Consider the following 25,837-nt stretch of genomic DNA (forward strand, 5'->3'; position numbering starts at 1 on the left):
AAACAAATGGTGTAATTTGCTTGGTGGACTTGACATCCCATAAAGTTTTGGTGTCGTTGCCGGGGAAACAATTTTTTTGGGATTGCAACATGTAATCGATGGTCCATGCAAAGTAATATATGACTGAAAATTAAATATCTCAATTCTCAATTTATAGACTCAACAACCTCAACAATTTATTTGTGATTTAATTAAAATAAATGTTTTAATATATATATATATATATATATATATATATATATATATATATATATTCAACTACCAATTCAACTAATATAAATTAAACCACACTCTCACCAATTTACACACACAAAATACCTTATTTTTTTCACAAACTCTCTCAATTCAAGAAAAAATGTCTTCATTTTAAACAAAAAAAACCCAAGAAAAAATGTCTTCTTCAAACCTTCCATCACTATACCTTCCACCTCCAAAAACTCAATCAACAAACCTTCCATCCCCAAACCTTCCATCACCAGCATGTTATCGACCATCATTTGATCAACCAATTCACTCTCCCACTAACTTCTACTTTCCTATAATGGCTCCACAAAAATTTCCATTTAATCCCTTCTCTTCTCAACCAATGGGATTTTACCATAACTAATCTCAACCAACACCTCGTCCGGATGTGGATCTTGATCCGTTTGAAACGGTTCAAGAAACTCAATTCTTTTCTCAACCCTGACCGCAAACTAACTTTCAATCTCAACCACGCCTCCTACTCGACAAGTCATACGATTCTTCTGATGAAGGCCCCATTTAAGATCTAGTTCAAGAATCCTTTCAAGACCCCGAAGTGGATCCACATGTAAAAAAAGGAAAGGGGAGGGCTCCAAGTAGAGGGTGGACGGATGATGAAGAAAGGGCACTAGCTCAATCATGGCTAGATGTGTTGGAGGACCCGATCCACAGGAAAGACCAAGACTCAACAACCTTCAAAAAAAAGTTTAGAATAACTTTTGCAACCGCATGAATAAGAAGTACCGCAACCCCGATTAACTTTACTCGAATTGGAGGAACGCCAACCGAGCCGCAATGGAGTTTAACGACATATACATGAACTCAATGAAAAATCCCCAAAGTGGTGCAACTGAGGTGGATATCATGGCTAAGGTTTGAAAGATTTACAAGGCGAAAGTCGGAAAACCTTTTGTTCATGAATCGTTTTGGGGAGTTGTGAAGGGCAATAAAAAACGGCTAGATCTAAAAAGTCCAGACAATTACGCAGGGATGTCCAAACGAACTAAAACTTCGGAGTCCAGCCACAATCAATCGTTTGATGCGCATATCGGAGGGATTGACTTTAATAACGACTGCCCTTATGAAGTTCCAACTTGTCATTTAGGACGATACAGAGCAAAAAGAATGTTGAGAGGAGCACAAAGTTCATAAACTGCCCTTATGACATTAATATTCTCAATAATTCACCAATATTCAACAAGGTGTATGACGGTACTGCCCCAAATTCGTCATTTGTACTCCGAGGAACAAAATACAAATTTGGGTACTATTTTATGGATTGGATCTATCATGATCTTTCTGTTTTCGTTAAAAGTTTGTCATATCCGGATGACCCCCAGATGGCTAAATTTAAGAGAGTCCAAGCAAAAGCAAAAAAAGATATCGAGCTAGCCTTTGGAGCACTCAAAAAGCGTTGGTAGATAGTTGCAAAACCATCAATGTTTCGTGATATTTCTAACATGACAGAGGTGATGTAACATGTATCATATTGCATAATATGATAGTAGAACATGAAGGAAATGCGATATGTGTGTACGACGAGAATGAAGTCATCCCAGAGACACAACCACTAGAATATGGTGGTCAAGAATGGATGCAAAGATTGAGGATAATTCAGAGTGCAGTGATCCATACCGATCTTCGACGCAATTTGACCGATCATCTTTGGACGATGGACAATCTTGATCTAAATATGCTACCGGCAGACGAATTGGAAGGCCAATATTCGGAGGAAGACTCGTTGCTTTAGTGTATGTGTGTGTGTTTTTTGTTTTTTTTATGAAGTGAGTTTTAACAATGAAGTGTGTTTTTTATGTATTAAATCATGTTTTAGGTCTTAATTAGTATTAAATCGGGTTTTAAGTTATTGTAATCGTTTTTATTTAATATGAAATGTTTGTCGTTATAAAAGTTTATGTCATTAATTAAATAAAAAAATGTTTGCGTATTATTAAAAAATATATTATTTAATATTAAATTAAAAAATATTTGTTTATTAAAATAAAGTAATTAAATTAAATTACAAAAAGAAAATACAAAAAAAATATTTTATATAATATTAAATAAAAATGTTTGTTTATTAAAATATAGTAATTAAATTAAATTAGAAAAAAGAAAAAAAAAATTGTGTGTTAGGAGTGTTACCACTCTTTATCAAATGTTAAATTTAGATCTTAAAAGACAAAAATGATATAATATTTAAATTGATGATGTGGCAATGCGCTAAGGCTACCCGGAGTGGAACCAATTTCACGCATGAAAATCCTAGATGGCAGCCTAAGAGACACGTGAACACTACCCCAAAGAAGCCACCCAATAAGAAATAAGCAACACATAGGTTGCTCTCTTTCTCTCTCTTTTTTTCCCTTTTCACCGCCAACCCACCGGTGAACACCATTTCCATAGCCTGGTGGGCGTGAGTTGGTTGTGGAATGGTCAAAAATCTACGTGTTATTCTTTTCACACACAGACCACCTCGAAGATACCACAAAACATGAGTGTTAACCACTTGGGTTGTGGTGACTTGGTAAGGCATGTGGAAGATATGGTGGATAACCTATTGACCCATGTTCAAATCCTGACACTACTCAGCCCTTGTGGCCATGGAGGTTCGCCTGCAGTGACTCCAGGGCATGAGGCAAAGTCTCATGTTTGCAGCGAGGGATTAGTCGGTGCGCGTAAGCTGGCCCGGAAACCCTCGTTAGGGAAGTTCCCTTTTCCAAAAAAAAAACATGAGTGTTACCATTCCTTTTAGCCTAATTTTGTTGAGATGAGATGAGTCAACCAGGAGACTTGAAGTACAAAAAGGACGTACGAAATTTCCACGATTCGTGGTGAAGATTGCTCTCAGTTTTTTCTTTCAGTTTCGCACGTTAGGCAGACCAAATACAACTTTGACTATCTTTATTTATTTATTGTAATTGTAATTGTTCTCCAATCATGCCACCCACCATTTAATTGTAGCCATTTCCATTCAGAATTCAGAAGTATATAAATTGAGATGGTTTATAACTTTATATGGTTTTCGTCTTATATTGTAAATAAGGTCTGCGAATAAATGAAAAAAAAAAAAAAAAAAAAAAAAAAAAAAAAAAAAAAAAACGAAATAGTTGTGTGAATAGGTTGTTGATGGTTTTTTTAAGACGATAATAAATAAGGTCTTATATTTTTTTCCCACGCTTTAAAACCTTTTATTTACTTGAAATAGGATTCCTTTTTTATATATACAAAAAAGTTGATGACGTTAATAAATGAAAGTTTTTTTATAATACATTTGTCATTGATAAAAGTAAACCTGATTATTAATTTCATTCTAGCTACTAGAATATCAGGTTTTCTTGACCGCAAATTTTAAATTTGTCATTGATAATTGTGTTCCGATTATAATTTCTTTCTACTAGAATATCCCGTTTTCTAGACCCCAAATTTTAGTCATTTTATTATGTATTATATAGGAACCTAATCAATATATTTTAATGATTAACAAACAAAAACCATCGACACGGTCATATCTTAAATAAATATTATTCATATTAGTCTACCAAATCAAGTTATTATATCTTATATTGTTATAATACATTAATTATATCCGGAGTTTTGGGCCAACATTTTACAGCTATTAGTTTCATATTATACAGATATTTTTAAGTGTTTTAATCAATATAGTGTTGATAAAGTTGAAATTATGATAGTATGGTTAAATGTATATTTATCTAATAGAGTTTTACATATTAGTGTAATCTGCAAGATAGCGTTTTCAGATAAATATGCAACATTTTATTTTATAATAAAAATTAAAACATTGTACATTGAACACGGTTACTTAACCATGTGGCCTAGATCAAACATTTATTTATTCAACAATATTATATTTATTTTATAAAGTTATGCAATTAACGTATATAAAATAAAACCAAGGTTCAATCTAACAAATAACCAATAATATATTGTATGCCTTTACATTGTTAGAAAAAACTATATAGTCATATTATAATAAAGTATTAATTCGTGTAGAACCGTTGTCGATTGCTTCCAAAATAAGTCAAAATAAGACTCCAAATTCAAAAAAATAACACAATATCAGTGGCCCACGTTCATTATTTCTAAAGAACAAGTCAGAAGTTGACTTTCTTGTAGACATTCCATCCGTACCATGTATGGTACAAATGCGGAATACCCCCCATCCAACTCCATTCACTAATGCCATTACACAAAGCATCTTCTTTCTGTCAATAACAAAATGTTGGGGAAGAAGATAGGCTCAGTCAAGAACCTAGCCAAGATGGCTAAGGTTTGGAGTGGCACTGAGTCATCGCAATCTGAATGGTTACTCAGGGACGATGAAAAGCAGACAGATGTGTCATCTGATCACTGTTCTTCACCATCCACTACACCCCAAACTGGGTTTTTCACGCTTTACATTGGGGAAGAAAGACGAAGATTCGTCGTCCCTACGAGTTATCTGACTCACCCTCTATTCAAGATGATGCTCGAGAAGTCGTCTGAGGAGTTCGGGTTCAGTCAAAAGAATGGATTGGTGGTTCCATGTAGTGTCAATGCTTTCCAAGAGGTGGTAAGTGTCGTCGAATCTTGTAATGGGAAATGTGATTTGAGTCATTTGGTTGAGGAGTTTGTTTAGTGTATATTATATACGTCGAAGAGTAAATAATGGTATAGATATATATATATATATATATATATATATATATATATATATATATATATATATATATATATATATATATATATATATATATATATATATGTATTCAGTGTTAAAGGTGTAGGTCTCAATTTTGATATGAATAGGATCTGTTTGTCAATAAATTAGATGTCTGTTTGGTTTAATGAGTATGAATTTATTAAACCACGTTGTATAAGGCCTTGGATCAAAGCTAATGAGATTTCATAAGTTTCGAGTAGATGTGGTTTGTATTCTTACATCGATTATGATAAGTAAAAGATCGGATGGATAAAAGATTAAAAAGAGTAGAAACCGTCTTCATTATAATCAAAGACGTGTAATCTTTCTAAATCATTACACTTATAATAATTTCATTGTCACTTTCATAATTAATATAATTTTCGGACATGTTTAATATAATACTCATAGTATAAAAAAACAATTGTTGGCGGGTCAACCAAACAATGATGTTTTAACCCTAATATAAACAATTGTTGGCTTTATCCCATTTCTTATTTGCATATGACATGATTTTCCATGATTAATGGTCATCAGTCAAAACTTAATGCGATAAGCATTGTATGAATTTTGAGATGAATTTATCTTGCGTTGGGACTAAAGATAAATCTGCATAAAAGTAATTTTATGGGTGTGTATGTTTCAGATTCAGATGTACACGTGGATCGGATAAAATCGATTATCGGGTGTGTTTCGGCTAGATCACAATTTGCATATCTTGGCTTGCGAGATGGAGACAATATGTCTCAGGTGGATAAGCAGAAAAAAGTAGCGGACCTTTAATGTAAAAACTTTATAATGGGAAAATTAGAATGTTTTCTGTTTGAGATCGAATAAATTTATTAAAGTAAGGGTTAGGAATTTAGGGATGAACACCAAATCGGACCCAGATCAAAACCCGGACTTCTTGTATATTCTTGACAAAACTGGACCTTTTATGGTGTGCTGGTGCAGGTCCGGGTATGCTAGTTGCAATTCATAACTGGGTTTCAATTTTTGAACCAATTTGTAAATGAAAGACAATTATGAATCCGCTTTGTCTACGAACAACTGAACAAGGAAGCTATAAGTAATGCAACTATGAATCTCATGGAGAGTTCGATCCTGGCTCAGGATGAACGCTATGCTTAACACATGCAAGTCGAACGGGAAGTGGTGTTTCTAGTGGCGGACGGAGTATTTGTTGGACATCTTTCACCAATGTCACATGGTTTAGAATATGTAAATACAATTAATTAGTAATTTGCTCATAAATTGTTTTATTAATAAAAAATAATAACAATTTTTGTAACCATATCTATCAGTGTAGGGATTGATTGTTATACGTTGATAAAAAAAACCTTTTTGTCTTTAGTCGGGTCCGAGTTAAAATGCATATTTTGCGTACGGTCCGATCCAAACACAAAAACCAATTTACGTTTATATATTAAACCGAAAGCCGACCAATTAGCTATATTTCCGATTCGGTCTGGGTCCGGTCTCGATTTGTTTTTTCGGTCCGGGTACAATGAGTCAAATGTTCATCCCTAGTTAGGAAGCATTAGGTGGTGGGGGTGGTTGTTGTTGTTGTTGTTATTATTATTAAAGCTCCAAATGTATTTAAAAAAAATATTATAACTAGTTTATCTCTCAAATGAGAATTACAAAGGAATATGTAAAGACAATACCTAAACTCTATAGACCTTAAGTCTGAACCCTAATCTTACACACTAACATCTAAAGACATAATACATTCAATTAAACCGATAGATTTAAAGAGAAAGACATAATACATTCAGAGAATGAAGAAGGACATGTCAACAATATGAGTTGCAGAATCGGAAAGTCGGAGATCAAGAACCGAAACGGTGAAAACTAAATCTGGAAGCAACAACTATGGTTACAACGACACTAGGTCGGCAGGTGGCAACGACTTGATCTTCAAACAACAACAACAAAAAACCAGAGGCAACAGTGATGGTTGTGCCTAAATATAGTAAACTCGTGAAGCACACCACCTCTAGAAATGAATTAGAACATCAAATGCAACACCAAACATAATGAAAAGATAAAACTTCAAAAATGGTCCCTGTGGTTTTCGAAAATATCAAGTTTAGTCCTTAAGTTCAAAAAAGCTCAAAGATGGTCTCTATGGTTTCAAAACTTTTAACAAATAGTCATTTTTGCTAACGTCGTTAGCTTTTGGCCGTTAAGTGAACGACATTTCTATCTTTTCATTACCACATGGACCATTTATGAAGTTTTGTATTAATTTAAAAAAAATAGTAATAATAATTATTTAATATTAACTCTCTCTCTCTCTCTCTCTCTCTCTCTCTCTCTCTCTCTCTCTCTCTCCCTCCCCCCCCCCCCCACCCACCAATAAGAGCGAATTGATCTCAAATACTTTTCTTGCTATGTCTATTCTTTGGTGAAGAAATCGATCCCACCACCATCATCAAACCCACAACCCAACCGATTACTCAAACAAAAATCTCCATCCTTCAACAGTGTATATACAATCGAAAACACATTAGGAGAAGGACAACTTGGTACAACCCATCTATGCATAGACAAATCCACATGTTTATATTGATTCTCGTTTTTCCTTTTCTAAAATCTCTAATACGAATTGTGTTTTCAGATCGAATCATGAATTACTTAATTGATTTGGAGTAAAGGGACCTTAATTTAGGGATTTCATATTTTCAGTTCATCTATTTGTTTTGTTGATTTTTGCTAAGGTTCGATGGTTTGTGGTGTGGTGGTAGGTGGTGTCGCTGGTGTGAAGTGAAGAAGAGGAAAGGTAGAACGATGGTGCAAGAGGGGTGAAAGCAGATCCATGGCCAAAGGAGATAAAGGGGCTATGAGAAACAAAGGAGTGCGCCTACCGGATTTGATATGTGTTTAATTTATTTAATGCTTCCACCAGTTGTAGTGTGAAATCGGTGTCAATGGATCAAGTAAACTTGCCCAATTATTGCTCTGCATGACACTCTCTCTTCTTAGAATCCAACCTATTTCAAGGAGAATACTCCATCCCGTTCTTCGATAACAACCTTTGGAGTCGGTTCACCTGAATCGGAGCTTCACCGGACGTGATTGTCATCCCGCCTAGGGAATCGACACTTGGAATCTTCTTGAGGATATGTAGGGCATTGACACTTTGATTCTTTTTCACGCTCTTCGATTGAACCCACTTTGTTGCTTTTAGGTTTAATATCTCATGCTTAGAAAAAACTATAATTTGATCTCTATGGTAACTGTAATCAGATTTTGGTGATTGTAATCTCATTAGAAAGCATGTATTAAACCATGATCAATCGTTCTTCCTTAGGTTGAAGAACAATTTGCTGGGGGTTTGGCTTTTGTTGAGAGAGAGAGAGTTAATATTAAATCATTATTATTATTTTTGTAAAATAAGACAAAACTTCATAAATGGTCCCTATGGTATATGTATTAAACCATGATCAATCGTTAGGTTGAAGAACAATTTGCTGTAATGTTTTAAAAAATGGTTTGAACCGCCCGGTCGAACCGGTTGGACCGGGAACCGGAAGAAGGAGCGGTTCAACTATCATCGGTTTTACAATGATTTCTGAACCAGACTGAACCGGCTGGTTTTTAGAAAAAACTTGGTTGAACCGGCTAAACCGAATAAAAACACATGAAAAAAAATAATTTACATAATAAACTTTGGTGATTTTTTTTTTAAATCTATTTAGTTTTTTCTAAATAAAAACATATGGTAAATGTTATAAAGTTTTTTGATGTGTTTGTGCTTATCTAAACTTATATTTCCTTTCGGTATTATACTTTATTTTCTTTTTGACGTATATGGATTGGTATAAACACTAAAACTTATGATTTTGTATTATTTTTAATGTATTTGAATTAATCTACGACGTATTTTTATGTGTATTTTTAATGTTTGAACCTGTAAGTATCAAATTCATAATTTATATATGTATGTATGTGTAGGAAAATAGAAGACTAAACTACAATTTTGGTCCTTGTGGTTAGCAAAAAATTGTGGATAGAGTCCAAAAAGTTTTCAACTTGCACCACTAGTCCAAAACCACAAACTTTCCGTGGATTTGGTCCCTAAACAATTTGAATGACTATTTTACCCTTTTCATTTGTTTTTTCATTTTTTTAAAATTCGTTTTATTATTATTATTTAAAAACTAAACAAAAACGCACCCACCCCACCCTCAATCTTTAACTCCTCACAGCCACTTATTCTGCATCCTCTCTTCTGCCGGCAACATAATGTCGGGGCCACTGCCTTCTATCCGGAGAGAAATCGCCAGATCCGAAGTTGAAATCAACCATGGTTTGTCGGAGTTGCTACCTCCCACACCTCCCCCCTTCTCCTCTCCTACTTCACGGTGTTATCCTTCCCACCACCATATCCACTTCATATCATCCAGCCATAACTTCGCCCCCACCTCACGGAGTTGCCGCAAACTACCACATGGTCCGTCATCGACATCTTCACCGTTTTCTCATTTTTCTGACCTAACCAACATCATCCAACCACCAGTACAATACATTAGTTGACTGATATCTAAAACACACCAAACAATCACCACTCAGACAAAAACCATAAGAATAACACCATCACTAATTTCTCATCATCTCAACAGACCAACACCATCGATTGTAGAAGCATCAAAGGCAATGGAAGAAGACGATACTCAATTAGAACTCAAAACTTGGAACCCTAAAATCGAGAACTTGAACCCTAAAATCAAGAATTTAGGAAGAAGACGATACATTAATGGTGATCTTGATGTTAGTGAGGGCATCTAAATTAGAACATGAGATGAAGATAATGGTGGTTCATGGCGGCTGGTGATGTTAGGTTTGTTGATTTAGAGATGGTGAAGAGCTAGTGGTGGTCGGTGGTCCGATGAAGTAAATGCGATTATTAGATTGAAGATGATGAACGTGGATTTTGATGGTATGTATGATGGTTGTTGTGGTGGTTTTTAGAATGATGCTTGAAGATGTAGAGAAATGGAAATAATCCAGGTAGTGGCGGCTGCAAGAAGATGAGAAATATAAATGTGTGGCTTTTCCAAGAGTGAGAGATGGAGGGTAGAAGGGGTTGGGTGGTGTGATTTTCTTTTTGTTTTTTTTTTTAATTAAAAGAATAAGAAAAGAAATTAAAGAAATTAAAAAAAAATTGATTAAAGGTATATTAGTCATTTTAGTTTGGGAGTTGACCAAAACCATAAAAACATGCCAACCACAGGGACCAAAATCACCAAAAAGATTCGAAATTAGACCAATGGTGCAAGCTGAAAGCTTTTTGGACTCTATCCACATTTTTTTGCTAACCACAGGGACCAAAATTGCAGTTTAGTCAAAATAGAAAAAAAAATATGAAAACTATAGAAACCGGTTCACCAGACGGTCGAACCGGTTAAACCAGGTGAACTGTGAACCGGTGGTTTAACTAAAAAACCGGTTTTTAAAACATTGATTTGTTGGGGGTTTGACTTTTGTTGTGAGAGAGAGAGAGAGAGAGAGAGAGAGTTAATATTAAATTATTATTATTATTATTATTATTATTATTATTATTATTATTATTATTTTTAAAATAAGACAAAACTTCATAAATGGTCCCTATGGTAGTGAAAAGACAGAAATGTCTTTCACTTAACGGCCAAAAGCTAACGGCGTTAGCGAAAATGACCATTTGTTAAAAGTTTTGAAACCACAAGGACCATATGTGAGGTTTTTTGAACTTAAGGACTAAACTTGTTATTTTCAAAAACCACAAGGACCATTTTTGAAGTTTTGGCTGATGAAAATTAACACCAAAAAACAACTTCTTTTGCTAAATATGATTTACTCTCAATACACCAAAAAAGCAAACTTACATGTGTACCCCATCCTTTTAAAATATGTTGAATGTACTTCTATTGAATTTTATCGAATATAACAACCACGATGAACCAAATACCGTATTGTATATTAAATGACATATAATTCAAATATATTTATCTAGGTAATTAAATTCCCACACAGCAGGCGAGAATTCATGTAGTTTCATATAGATAAAAATAATTTTGTTAACTATAGAAATTTGCATTTCAAAGTAGTCAACGATTGTAACCAATTTAAGTTAATAGAATTTTGTTTTCATATTAGTAGAAAACTAAAATGATGAAAAAAAAAACTATACATGAGATCGATGATTGTGTTTACTCTCTTGTTCACGAGTTTATTCCAGATTGAAAAATCTTTTTTATTATATATACTATTGATCGTTAAAAACTTGGTGAACAGTATATTTTTTTCTCTTTCATATTTTGCCACTGAAGTTTTTATTCTCATTTTTACGCCACAATTCTTATTCTCATTTTAAAGACTTTTCCACTTTAGCCTCTTATCACTTCCTCACAATCGACTTTGACTCCACCGCCTTTTGACCTAGCCTCTTTCTTCTTATCTCAATTTGCTGTCAATTTCATTCCGAAAGCCTTCCATGTCGGTTGTTGCGATTTCTGGTGCTCCAATTTCTTGCACCACTTCGACGGTCCCTTTTCTTGCACCACCAGGGCTCCTTAATTTTTTCACAGCTTCTGCCTTTCATTGTTTTCTCTTCAACCCACTATTTTCTTCCTTTCATGCCTTCCTGTAGATTTGTGAGGCACGCGACGCATGAGGAGTACCTTTGAGGAGCATTGTTGTTCGGGGTCGCTTCATGGGAGAAAACGGTATACCAAAGCTGTTTAGTCGGCGTTGAAGGCGACCGGTGTTGGCGAAGTCGGTCGATGGAAGTGCTCGGCTACAGAAGGTGTCCACTCCATCATCAGTTGTGTCGATCACACTTTTATTTGGTTTATTTTCAGTATACATCTATTATAACATCATTGGTATATGTCCGACTAACCAGCTTCAACAACAACGGGGTTTAGGGATTTTTAAGAGGAACCCGGGTAAGTACAAACTCTGTAATTTACTACACAACTATGCCAACCTTTGTCTGTTCCTTCCAATATCGTTTTTTGAATACATTGAAATCATTGAAGATCGACTGTTTGTTGATTTTGGTCGATGTTGTTTGGTTTACAATTTTGCACACCAAGTGTTAGTCGTTTTGCCTCTTGTGCTTGCGTTGAGGCTGTGCAAGTGCTTATTTGCTGCTGCTTCTCTTGTTGTCATGTCGTCTGCTTCTGGCTTCTCTACTGTTACTTCCTTCTGGTCTCACTCCCTATCTCTCTCAAACACCACACACACACATCACAAATTTATTGATATGTTGTTCTTAATTGGATTTTAACTGTATTTGAAATTTGGGCTTCTCATCTTGGTTGTTATTGTTTCCGTTTCAATTGGGATTTCAATCTTGCTTTTTATGTAGATGTGATAAGATATGTAGTCGGATAACTTTCATGATAACATCACGAAATGGTGGGGTTCAGTAATGATAGGATTTAAGTGTTAGTGATTATATTAGTTTAAGTCTGGTGGATTGTTGGTTTGACATATTAGACCCTGTTCACCTCTGGAAATAGAGAAAATCATCAACAATCGATTTTGGCATGCAAAAATCGGACCAGTGTGAAGAAAATAATCAACAATAAATGCATAGGGTTCACCCTTTTTAATGACTTCATCTATATGTAGTTGGGCTTCTCATCTTGGTTGTTATTGTTTCCGTTTCAATTGGGCTTTCAATCTTGCTTTTTATGTAGATGTGATAAGATATGTAGTTGGATAACTTTCATGATAACATCACGAAATGGTGGGGTTTAGTAATGATAGGATTTAAGTGTTAGTGGTTATATTAGTTTAAGTCTGGTGGATTGTTGGTTTGACATATTGGACCCTATTCACCTCTGGAAATAGAGAAAATCATCAACAATCGATTTTGGCATGCAAAAATCGGCCCAGTGTGAAGAAAATAATCAACAATAGATGCATAGGGTTCACCCTTTTTAATGACTTCATCTATAAATGACATTAGCATTCCTGGTTATCAATCTTGGAGCATTGTTTTGGAGTTCTTTGAAGCATTATATATGTATCCATCATCTAGCATTGTTTATTGGCTTGCTGGTAATGTTGGTGAAAGATTAAAGGCACAGCAGGTAAGAAACATAATCATATCTTGATTGCCTAATTGCTTTCCAATCATCCTGTTACCACTTTAGTTAACATTCCTTGAATGTAGGGATTAGATATGGACATTCATCATTCAGATATACAGCCTGTGAAACTATCTGGTATAAGTTTCTATAATCTAATATCACATTTGTTTTGTTTTGTTTTTTATGTTATGAATTTTTTTTAGTATTCAACTTTTCATAGGATTATTCCATGATGATCGTGTCTTTGGTTGTAGATGGATGGAATTCTGGATGGAAGTCAATTCTTTGATAGATGAAAATTTGATTCCATTCTTCCTTTTTATATATATGACTAAAATACCCCCATTTCTATTTAAGTTGGAATACATAAAAGCAAAAACATAAAATTATAAGTAAAAGCCTAAAAATTTATCGACAAATTCCATCATAATTATTAACAGATCATGGTTTGTAATATTTTAGGTTGTTGGATACTATGCAAGTCATAGACAATGTACATGATGATACTTATCTTTATGCTTCCTCATTCATTCGGTAAAACTTCAAAAATGGTCCCTGTGGTTTTCAAAAATATCAAGTTTAATCCTTAAGTTCAAAAACCTCACAAATGGTCCATGTGGTTTCAAAACTTTTAATATTTCGTCCTTCCGACTCACTCCGTTAAGTGTTGGCTGTTAACTGAAGGGTATTTTCGTCATTTTACTATGACAAGGACCATTTATGAAACTTTTTCTTATTTATTAAAAAAAGGAAAAAAGAAAATATAATATTTTAACATAAAAGGTCTCTCTCTTTCTGGCTTTCTCTCTCACTCTCTCTCTGTATATATATATATATATATATATATATATATATATATATATATATATATATATATATAACAATCCTCCATCTCCCTCGTTAGTAAACCCACCACTGAGTTGCTGCTATGGGAATGGAATTTCGACTACCAACCACCCTCTTCCTTCCGGTTTTGCCAAGAGAACACCCGCTGCCGCCCACAACTCTGCCACTACCTCCTTCCCACTGTGGCTGCGTAAAAAATGAGTAAGAAGGAAGAAACAATCGAGTGCACCTCGATTGTTACCACCGTTTCTCAGTTCCTTTTCGCCTCCGACCACCACGTCACCACTGCAGCTGCCCACCACCCTCTACTCCGCCACTGCCTTCATCGATCAAACCCAACCCAACCCAACTCCCTTCCCTTTTCTTCGTTCTCGCTGACAGGAAAGTAAAATAGGAGGCCCGCGTGAAATAAGACCAAACAACCCATATGTTCATCATTTCTTCAACGTTTTTTTTCCTTACCCACTTTCAACGACTAGAGCCACTATTTAATCATTTTTGTTCTCTTCCCCTGAACAGTTTCAAAAAGGGGATGGTCTGTTGATTTTCTAGTAGCAGTCAATGTTTTAAAAATCGGTTTTTTAGTTGAACCGGTATGGTGATCGGTTCCCGGTTCAACCGGTTCGACCACCGGGTCAACCGGTTTCAATATTTTTCATGTTTTTTCCTATTTTCCTACACATACATATATAAATCATGAATTTGATGTTTAAAAGTTCAAACTTTAAAAATACACATACAAATAAGTTGTAGATAAATCTGAATACATTAAAATAACACATAAGTTTTAATGTTTTACATCAATCCATATACGTCAAAAAAAAAGTATAATATCGAAACAAAATATAGTTTTAGATGAACACAAACACATAAAAAAACTTTATAACCTTTACCATATGTTTTTATTTAGAGAAAACTAAATAGATTTGAAAAAAAATCACCAAAGTTTATTATGTAAATGGTTCTTTATGATGTGTTTCTATTTGGTTTAACTGGTTTATTTTGACTGGTTCAACCGGGTTTTTCTAAAAATCAGTCGATTTAAACCGGTTTAGAAATCAACATAAAACCGGTGATAATTAAACCGCTCCCTCCACCGGTTCTCGGTCCAACCGGTTTGACCGGCCAGTTCAAACCGGTTTTTAAAACATTGGTAGCAATTAACATTTTCTTTTTTGCAAGAACATAACAGAGGATGCAAATCTGGAAACCCGCATCTCCTTTATTTAGCAAAACAAAATTAGAACTCTCGATCTCCATCTACCATCGATTTGGAATGCGCATTCTTCATTAGTTATGTGTATTTTTGTTATATGGGTCCATCATGTGTGATTTTGTTCATGAAATAAATTTGAAACCTAGATTAGGAAACAATCAATTTACCCATGTTTTGAAACGGTTTCGGAAAAAAATGATTTGGAGACAATCGGTTTGTTCTCAAAATTAAAACATCAATCTTTATTGATATAGTTGAAAGCACCTAAAACAAGGAAGTGGTAAGGTTGGGGTAGCAGCCAGAAGCAGAGGAGGTATATGGACACAACTAAAATTTGGCGAGAATATGAATTTTTGGGTTAATATTGTTTAAAAAGTTAAACAAAAACAAAGAGTTGGGGATGATGGTTTAAAGGTATCAGTTGCAAGAAATATGGAAGTGAATTGGAAAGTTAAGAAGCAGCTCCGTTGCAACTCAAAGTCAAACAATTATTCTTTTGTATTTATGTATTTTCCTTTGGGCTGTAGGCTTGTTAAATGATAATGGTGGGGGTTTTGAGAGAGAGATATATAGAGAGAGAACCTCATAAATGGTCCTTGGATATTGAAAAGACAAAAATACCTCTCACTTAACGGTGAAATATTGATGGAGTGAGCCGGAAGGACCAAATGTTAAAAGTTTTGAAACCACAGGGACCATCTGTGAGGTTTTTTGAACTTAGGGATTAAACTTGATATTTTTGAAAACCACAGGAATCATTTTTGAAGTTTTGTCTTTTTTTATCCCAATGTCATTTTGTAAGTGAAATTAGACAACTATTATTCACTTGATCCATCTTATAATAATACACTAATATTTTTGTTTTGCAGAAGATAAAAAAAACCCACTTTTGGTAGATGGAAGATGATGATGTCTGTGCGGATACATTGTTGTATACATAAAATGACTATTTTACCCTTGCACTACAACAAACTCTGTAATACTGACTGTGGATGATGATACTTCATTAATTGTCGATTTATGTGGATGATGACACTTCATTATTTGTTGATTTCTGTGGATGATGATACTTCATGGGCTTTAATACTGGCTGTATTCTCTGAGCTGGTGACCTTTCCAGTTCCTTTGTATTTGCTTTTACTGATATTTTTTTTTCTTTTAAATTACGGAGTGGTTATTTAAAACACTTAACGATGTTGAATATATAATTGCAGGGACAATAATCATTTCATCATACTTTGGTTTTCATTTATTCTGTCAAAAAAATGGTTTCTTTTTTGGAAACTTTTATAAGTTTGCTCTTAAAAATGTAAAAAGTTGGATAAGATCTTAAAACACTTTTTTTTGTGTTTTAAATTCTTGCAGGTGTTGTAGAGGTGACAAATTACTGATTTACCCTTTTCATATCTGGATATGGACCCTGGATGTTGGGACAAGACTTCATACTGCAGAAGGATCATCTTTGCTAACAAATCAAGGATCGAATTTCTCTCTTTCGTGACATGATTTTTTGCTTCTCAGGGTAAAGCATCTTTGAAAAAAATATAATTAGTCTAGCATTGTACTTTTTAACTTTCTTTTTCAAGATGTTATATAAAATTTTAAAGAATATTTATGCAAACTTGATCCAACCTGTGGGCGCTGGTAATTCCTACTAGTTAATATAAATTGACATGATACATGCAGTAAATGAACCACATTTTCAATCCACGTGTAAACGATACAAATTGATTCTAAACCATTGTAATTTGTAAATAATAATAAAGCTAGTATGATGCTCAATATAATTATATGAGACAAAATCGTCTAGAAGAAGATTGGATAAGAAAACCCAACCTCAATCCAAAAAAGAAAACCCGAAGCCGAACAAAAAAGCAAAATGCAAAGACCACAACATTGAACTGGTCTATACTGGACCTGAAAAAACCCCGTCCTAAAGACCAAAATTTTCCTTAAGAAAACATAAAAAAAACTAGGGGTGTTCAAAAATATCCGACATCCGATTTAATAATCTGAAAATCCGATCCGAAATTATCCGAAAATTCGGATATCCAAAATTTCGGATACCCGAAATTCGGATATCCGGATTTTCGGATTCAGATATGGATACGGATACTAGTTTTAAAAAAATCGGATATTTCGGATATCCGATATATATTTATATATTTAATGTATTTAAAATATGTTTTAGTTAATTTAGCTATTTAGGATCTGATTTTCATTATCTTCGTCTCTTTTTTTTTTGTTTTATATTAAACCTCATTTTTGTTTGTTGCTTTTCGGTCATTTGATTTTCTTTCACGCAATATTTTGATGAATGGCTTATGTATCTTCAGAATTTATTGATTTATCACTCGAAATTATCTTTGCTCATACAAAAATTGCGCAACTAAAGAATATTAGTCTCTTCCTCTTTCTTGATTATATTCTATCGAGCTATCATGGTTCTTGAAGAATTTTGATTTATAATTTACTTTATTATGCTTTTTGGGGTTTAATATGCAAACCATCCATTTTAGGTTTATAGTGACCTGAGCAAATTATGTACTTCATTTACATTTTAGGTTTATAGCGACCTTAGCAAACAGCTAAAGCAATCTTTTTATTTTTTCTATTTTCCTAAAACTTGCAAATTTAAATAAGAAAATCGTCAACCATTGACAAGGATTAATTGTTGGATTGGTTTGCAAACTTATTGATACTCAACAGTTTCGAAAGTTTGTACTTTTTTGTTAATTTGTTGAATAATTAATTATATAAATGATAATTTTAGATATCCGATTTGATATCCGTATCCATATCTGAAAATCCGGATATCCGAATTTTCGGATACGGATTCGGATACCTAATATCAACTATCCGAAATTTCGGATATCCGAAATCCGGTTTTGAACACCCATAAAAAAAACCAAGAGAGCTTCGAAACCGATTTTGTGCAACCTTTTTAGTAAAATGGAATTGTTTCTTTAGTATGGCCCAATAAGGTGTGTGTGGACTGTGGATTTATGAGGCAGGGTGCATCGCGATCCTGTGTGTGGGGTAGGCATGCACAAACCTGTTAATTTTTCAAACCGATCCGGTTCGGTTCACCCCCTAGCCAAGCAAAACCGGTTCACTCATAAAATTAGTCGAACCTATCTAAACCGGTTCGGTTCGGTTCCATACCGGTTCACACGATATAAACCGGTTTTAGCGACTAAAATCTCGAACGAGTATAAACCGGTGGTTCGGTTCACTGTGAACCGGTTCAACGTAAACCGGTTTACCGGTTCGGATCTTGAACCGGTTTTTTTGTGCATGCCTAGGGTGGTGTGTATCTTGGGCTTTTTAGGCCCATTGACTAGGCTGGCAGTTTGGAATTGGATTCTTGGAATTTGTACATTGGACTCGTGCAAATGAAACAAAAGTTTGATGTCTCAGGGACAATTTCGTCAACTTAGTTCTGGCAGCACATAGACCGTGCGATCAAATTTCGTCGTAAATGAACGGTCAGATCAAAAGTGGAGAGCGTCCCTTCAAAAATTCAAAAACGCCTCACTCATCCCGCTGCTTTTCATTACATTTTCGTCAAATCAAACTAGTTTGAAGAGAGAAGGGGAGACAGGTCGAGAAAGCGACCAACATTCGATCGAATTCGAAGCAACGGAGCTTCAAAGTTTCCTCTTTAACACACCAGCACACAAAATCCGTGTGTAATTATGTCTTTTCGCCACGAAAAAGGCGTCAATGTCCAGGTGCTGTTGCGTTGCAGGTACTGGAAGTGTTTATCGTACTCAGTAATCTTTCCCTTTTGGTTCAAAGTAGGAAGAAAAACTCTCTTTGGATCTGATTGGTTTTTGAGATTTTCAAATCCGTTCTGAAATCATGTTTTTAATTCTTCTTCTATACTTCGTGTATTGAAATACATTGTGTTGTTTGTTTGTAGGCCGTTTAGTAGCGATGAGTTAAAGAACAATGCACCTCAGGTGGTGACCTGTAACGAGTATCAGAGAGAAGTTGCGGTTTCACAGAGTATTGCGGGGAAGCAAATAGATAGGGTTTTTACATTTGACAAGGTACCCTAATTTCTACAATATGCATTTAAGATTGCATTCTTAATAGGGTTTAATTGACTCGGGCACGCTCTTTCTCGTATGTGTAAATTTATTCAGGTTTGGGAGTCTGTTAAATGTTTCAATTTATCACTCTTCTATGTAAATTAAATATGGTTATAATTAATTACTCTCTCCATCTCTCAAAGGATGATTAATCGATGGTTATGGTATTTCTGAACTTGTCCAGGTCTTTGGACCTACAGCCCAGCAAAAAGATTTATACGAACAAGCTGTAATCCCAATTGTAAACGAAGTTCTAGAAGGCTTCAATTGCACCATTTTTGCTTATGGACAGACAGGGACAGGCAAAACATTCACCATGGAAGGAGAATGTAAGAGAGCAAAGGTATGAAATCTATTACACATTACATTGCCCTTAAAGTATGTGTGCATCTTTTATGTCAAAACTTAACACTACTTTTCTAATTCATTCTCAGAGTGGGCCAAATGGTGAGCTCCCATTGGAAGCAGGTGTAATACCTAGATCTGTCAAACAAATATTTGACACATTGGAGGGTCAGAATGCAGAGTACAGTGTTAAAGTAACTTTTTTAGAGCTCTATAATGAAGAAATTACCGATTTACTTGCCCCTGAGGAAATCTCAAAACTTGGTGTTGAAGATAAACAGAAAAAACTTTTACCTTTAATGGAAGATGGTAAAGGTGGAGTTCTTGTGAGGGGTTTAGAAGAGGAAATTGTCACAAGTGCTAGTGAGATTTTCACATTACTTGAAAGAGGTTCTGCTAAACGTCGAACTGCAGAGACTTTATTAAATAAACAATCAAGGTTTTTTTCCTTCACTAATTCTCCAAATTTTTGTTTTTTTTTATATCTCATGATGTTTATAGTAAACCTTACTCTTGCTTTTCAGTCGATCACACTCTCTTTTTTCTATTACTATACACATTAAAGAGTCAACCCCAGAAGGTGAAGAACTTATAAAATGTGGCAAACTAAATCTTGTTGATTTAGCTGGTTCAGAAAACATTTCTCGTTCAGGTGCAAGGGAGGTAATAATTTATGAGTTTTTATTTCCAGTTACAGAAAAGTGTAAAATTTTGTAACATTTGTGATGAATTTGATGGTATTTTGGTGTTATAATCCCACCATGTTTCTCAAAATAGGATCATACCTCACTCTTTTTACCAATATAGACAATGCACTTTACTTTTTTACCCATAATAGCAATATACTTACCTTTATAAACCCATAATGGAAATCTACTTACCTTTTTTTACACATATTAACAATGTGATTGCGTACTTAAATTTCTTTATTCATAATATGTAGCAAATAGAGCGCAATTCCCATATTGGTAGTAAAATGTACGTACATTGCTATTATAGGTAAAAAATAAAGTGCATTTATAAAAAAAATGTAAGTATGATGCTATTATGGGTAAAAGAACAAAAAGTACTTTGCTGTCTGTTGCTAATTGCCCTTATAAATCTCCTTGTGTTTTTTTTTTTCCTGATGGATAAGTTTGTAACATTTTGTAAATTTTAGGGTCGTGCAAGAGAAGCTGGAGAAATTAATAAAAGTTTACTTACTTTGGGAAGAGTAATAAATGCTTTAGTAGAACATCTTGGGCACATTCCCTATAGGTTTGCTTATTTCTTTGGTTTATTGTTAATATTTCCTTTCCCTTTAGTCATTTTATATATTTTTCTCTAAAGTTGCTAATGTATTTTGTTAAATTAAATTTACAGAGATAGCAAGCTGACACGTCTGCTTCGTGACTCATTGGGTGGAAGGACCAAAACATGTATCATTGCCACTGTGTCACCTGCTGTACATTGTCTTGAAGAGACATTAAGCACACTAGATTATGCCCACAGAGCAAAGAATATTAAGAACAAGCCAGAGGTATTACTCATTTACTTGTCACATAATCTATATTTAATTTTTCATTTTATTATGTTTATATTTTCTTGTCTTTCTGTAGGTAAACCAGAAGATGATGAAAACAACTCTAATCAAAGATCTTTATGGTGAAATTGAAAGACTCAAAGCTGGTAAAATTATTTCATTGTTTGGTATTTTCTTAAAGATTTAAAATGGGAATTATTTTGAAATATAACATGTTATGTCTTTTTTTTTGAATTTTTTTTATTTACAGAGGTTTTTGCTTCACGTGAGAAAAGTGGTGTTTACTTGCCAAAAGAAAGATATTACCAAGAGGAAATGGAACGAAAGGTACTGTTTTTTTTTTTTTTTTTTTCTTGTTGTTACATTATCTTTTGGATATATAATATTTAAAACCAAATATACATATTCTTATGAAACCTTTTATTTGTTTAGTCAATGGCAGATCAAATTGAGCAAATGGGAATTAAAATAGAAACACAACAAAAGGACTTTGAGGAATTGCAAACTCAATTTAATGCCCGAGTAGAAGAGTGTTCCAATTTGAGCAATAAACTTGAGTCAACTCAGGTATATTATATATAATTCATAGCTTTTGATTCACTTCTTTTTTATAGGATTCTCATAAACTATTACTAATAAATGTCTTTCCTTTTCCTTTTTTTTTCTATGCAGAACAAACTGAACCAAACCAATAATGTGTTGGCTAACACTGAAGAAACACTCAAGAAATGTCAATATGCTCTCAAGCAACGCGATTTTATCATAGAAGAGCAGAAAAAAGCAGGTGTGCTTATTTTATAAATATGTCAATATTTTTTTTTACAATTTTGTTGTTTTATATTTTCTGAATATTGTTTGCAGAAAATGCGCTGACTCATCAAGCTTGTGTACTCCGGTCTGACTTAGAGAAATCTCTTCAAGACAATGCATCATTGTTTATGAAAATTGGTATGCATTCTTTTATAAAATATATAAACTATTTATTACAATTTATAACTATCTACTCAACTTTATGCAGCAAGAGAGGATAAACTAAATGCGGGTAATCGATCAGTTGTAAATAAATTTGAGTCTGAGCTGGCACAAGATGTTGGCTCTCTTTCCAACATGGTGGCTGCTTCTGTATCTCAACAAAATGAACAGCTTCAATGCATTGAAAAATTCTGTCACACTTTCATCAACATTAATGATCAGGTTCTACTTTCATCAAATTAAGTTACTTGTTTTTTTGTTTTGTTTATCTTTTTGATTGTTTATGTGATTTTATGATTTAGGCCATGGCTGAGTTAAAGAAAAAAGTTTCTGCATCGAAGAATTTGTATATATCTCATATTGAAGCCCTGGAAAATGTTGTAAGGTTGCACAAGGCAAGTGCTAATGGAAGTTTGGAAGATATTGCATCCATGGCTTCTTCCAATGCTCGTTCTGTTGAAGAAGTAAGTTAACAAAGTATAATTTAATTAAAACTTGTTATTATTTATTATTACATAATTTGAGTATGTGTATATATATTTTTTCTTTTTAGCTATTAGCTGAAGAATCTGCACAAGGGCAATCTATATTTGATGAGCTTCAAGGAACATTGTCAACCCAACAAGGAGAGATTTCCCTTTTTGCTAGAGAGCTTCGAAAGGTTTTTTTATTTAATAAAATGAGTACTTAGAATTTTTGATATTCTTTTAAATAACTTTTTGTTTTTTTTTTGTTTTTATTTTTTTTCAGAGATTTAATGAAAGCATCCACCATACAACAAATATATCCGAATTTATTAATGGTATATTTGATAAACTAATGGAAGAATCCAAGGAGCTAGGTGCTCATGCTAATAAAGTCGATGAGATACAAACAAAGAGTATCAATGAATTTCAAAAGGCATACGAGGTACATCCATAACATTTCTAAATTCAAATATAAAATATGAAATAGCATCCAATATTTCAAACTTGAAAATTATTTTTTTCTTCTTGTAGGAGCAATCAAAATCTGAAGCACAGAAACTTATTGCTGATGTCACAAGTTTAGTCTCCAGTCATATCAGTCGCCAAAAAGAGATGGTATTTTATGTTGTTTTACTCTTTTTTTTTTTTTTAAAAAAAAATATGTATTTTTGTTTGAAGGTGATTGATTGTGAAACAGGTGGATGCACGATTAGCTGGAATCAGAGAAACTTGTGGTGGAAGTAAGAGATTTTTAGATGGACATGTTTCTTCAGTTGAAGGAATCACAACAGATGCCAAAAGAAAATGGCAAGAGTTTTCTTTACAAGCAGAAAATGATGCAAAAGATCATGCCGACTTTTCTGCTGCTAAACATTGTCGCATCGAGTTACTTTTACAAAAATGGTAACCTTCAATCTTTTTAGCACAACATAATATAATACTACCTTTTTTGTAACGAGATGTAATTAGCCATTTTAACTAAAAGTTGTTATTTGCATCCAGTGTTGATACTACTGAAATGGCATTGAAGCATTCAAAAAAGACACATGAATCCGTGACTCACATGGGTCAAAAACATGTCTCAGCAATCGATGCCCTTGTCAGGTAATATTTATTTATTTATTTATTTTAACAAAATCATAACCATCCGTGACAAATTGTGATTTTTTATTTATTTATAAAATTGAAATATATAGAAATGCTTCTGAAAGCAACGAGCATCATGATGGTGAGATCAGTTCTGCAAGGGCCACTGCTGAGGTGGACGTCTCAAAGAACAGCGAGGACATAATCAAGCACATTGAGGGTAATCTTGGAATTTAAATTTTTAGTTTTGCCATTTCTTTAGTTAGAAACTCTAAAATAATACACAAATAAATATTCATTTTTAGGTACATCACTAGAAGAGGTAGAGGCAGTTAATGGAGTATTGGAAACCACAAAGGCCCAATCCACAGTTCTTGAAAATTTACGAAAAGACCACTCAACTCAATCCACCGCAATAGAACAAAAAGCTCGTGATACTTTCCACCACAAATACATGGTAAGATGAGTCATGAATGGTGTTTAAAAAATATTTGTTTGTATTAAGTTGTTTTTTTTCTGTATTTAAAATTGTAATTATTTCTTTTTGTGTTTGTAGGATTATGAGCCATCTGGAAATACTCCAATAAGATGTGAACCGGATGTCCCTAGTAAGGTGACAATAGAGTCGCTTAGAGCAATGCCGATGGAGACATTATTGGAGGAATTTAGGGAAAATCATTCGTTTGAAGGAAAGGAATTGAAGATTTCTCCTAATCAACGTTCGCCTCTTACAGAGATCAATTGAATGATTCAAAGTGAAAAACTGTAAGTTGTTACTTTGTATATTGTGAAATGCCAAGGAGGTAGTGTGATAGGTGGATCAAAAATTGGAAAATCCCTGCTTGGGATTTTTTTTATGTTTTATTATATTTTGATGAATGTTGTAGAGATTCATTTTGTATGTTATTTCTTCTAACTCTTGTGGTTTTGGGTGCTATGTAATGTTCGATTTTTGTTCACTCGAGCTTATTGTATGAAGGACGATGAATGACTTGTAGACAAAATGGCTGCTTGGAAAAAAATTATATCATCCATATCATTTTTTACATATATAAAAAAAGTATATAATGTTTGGAGGATGAGTTAGTTTTGAAAAACTAAATTATCAAAAATCAAACTCTAAGACAATAAAAAGTGTAATCCACTAAATAACCAGACTTTGGTCTATTAGGGAGTACCGGCCTTCCGAGGGTACCGCTAGAAGATGTCACGTAGCTCTGAACGGGTTTAGCGGTTTGTGGTGTTCATTGGATTCCATCGGGTTCACCAACCCATGAGTATTGTACTGACATTACCTTGACAGTTAAAGACAATTCAATTCATGCAACAAAGAGTATTGATTCCTTGCCAACTTTATTTTTAATGTATGCGAACTTTTGATAATCTTAATACGGGTCTTTATTTATTTATTTTTTTCTTTTTTTGTTTTATAAGTTTATAAAGATTAATATACAATTCATTCATTTGTAGTGTATTTTCTCTGAGAATATAAGGTGTGGGCAACTAATTGTAACACTATTTTGGTGCCACTTCACATGAAACACCACCAATGGTGTTATAACATCAAGTGGGAAAATGATCATCATGTTGCATCTTGTTATAACACCTACTTTTTTCCATTTTATGATTTTTTTTTTGTTGAATTTCTTTAAGACAAATATTTTTTAAATATAACATAATAAATAAAATATAATGTTTAAAAATTATAAATAACATATAATAAAAACAATTTTAAAGATTAAAATTAACATACAAATTAAATTACACATAACATCCAAATTCAAAAAAAAAAAAAAAATACAATGCTATTCGTTAAAAAACATTTTTTAAAAACTAAACGCTATTCGTTATCGTTATTGTTACCATACAAGATATAATCCACCAAGTCATCTCGAAGTTGTATGTGTTTATTTGCATCCCGAATGTCAACAAGTCGATGCAAATACTCTGCTGTTCCTAGTTGAAACTGAACATGTATGGACTCCGTTGGGGTATAGTGTGCAATATTTTGCCTTTTATCTTCTACTACCATGTTATGCATTATGATATACCGGCTTTCCAAGGCGTTGGCGATCCGTAGGAACACATTCCTACTCAAACGAGATCTTCTTTTCAAGTCCTTCGACCTCTATACACAATTATCCGCAAAGTAATCACGATATAAATGCTTGTGTCCTTCCTCGCGATTTTTGTTTAACATCGCACGTCTTGTTAGTAGCGGGGCTGGGTCTTGTTGTAGCAGCTCATTAGTATA

The 25,837-nt window shown here is 33.8% G+C and overlaps 2 protein-coding genes across 2 annotated transcripts; both read left to right on the forward strand.

Annotated features, from left to right (window-relative positions):
- The first annotated feature begins 4,419 nt into the window (after nt 1–4,419).
- Nucleotides 4,420–4,930, forward strand: LOC145068965 (SAUR-like auxin-responsive protein family). The gene has a single exon (XM_079015925.1). It carries the CDS (start codon nt 4,484–4,486, stop codon nt 4,880–4,882), a length of 399 nt encoding a protein of 132 aa, XP_078872051.1. The 5' UTR covers nt 4,420–4,483; the 3' UTR covers nt 4,883–4,930.
- A 13,725-nt stretch (nt 4,931–18,655) lies between these two features.
- On the forward strand, nt 18,656–24,542 carry LOC145066454 (kinesin-like protein KIN-5C). The gene is made up of 22 exons (XM_079013711.1): nt 18,656–18,845; nt 19,020–19,149; nt 19,376–19,534; nt 19,626–19,975; nt 20,061–20,199; nt 20,696–20,793; nt 20,899–21,055; nt 21,135–21,204; nt 21,309–21,385; nt 21,491–21,625; nt 21,731–21,842; nt 21,920–22,006; nt 22,077–22,252; nt 22,333–22,494; nt 22,584–22,691; nt 22,781–22,939; nt 23,029–23,112; nt 23,195–23,400; nt 23,500–23,601; nt 23,694–23,803; nt 23,889–24,040; nt 24,140–24,542. Exons 1-22 carry the CDS (start codon nt 18,793–18,795, stop codon nt 24,326–24,328), a joined length of 3,015 nt encoding a protein of 1,004 aa, XP_078869837.1. The 5' UTR covers nt 18,656–18,792; the 3' UTR covers nt 24,329–24,542.
- Nucleotides 24,543–25,837: the final 1,295 nt, after the last annotated feature.

The sequence above is a fragment of the Lactuca serriola genome, chromosome 8 (assembly GCF_051521515.1).
Source record: "Lactuca serriola cultivar US96UC23 chromosome 8, Lser_US96UC23_V15, whole genome shotgun sequence".
NCBI lineage: Eukaryota > Viridiplantae > Streptophyta > Magnoliopsida > Asterales > Asteraceae > Lactuca > Lactuca serriola.

Bases quoted from the DNA above. Each gene is read 5' to 3' on its own strand.
- LOC145066454 (XM_079013711.1), top strand. From the start codon at position 18,793: ATGTCTTTTCGCCACGAAAAAGGCGTCAATGTCCAGGTGCTGTTGCGT. The intron at 22,495-22,583 runs GTAAGTTAACAA...TTTTCTTTTTAG, and splicing joins ATGCTCGTTCTGTTGAAGAA to CTATTAGCTGAAGAATCTGC. The intron at 23,602-23,693 runs GTAATATTTATT...TGAAATATATAG, and splicing joins GCAATCGATGCCCTTGTCAG to AAATGCTTCTGAAAGCAACG.
- LOC145068965 (XM_079015925.1), top strand. From the start codon at position 4,484: ATGTTGGGGAAGAAGATAGGCTCAGTCAAGAACCTAGCCAAGATGGCT.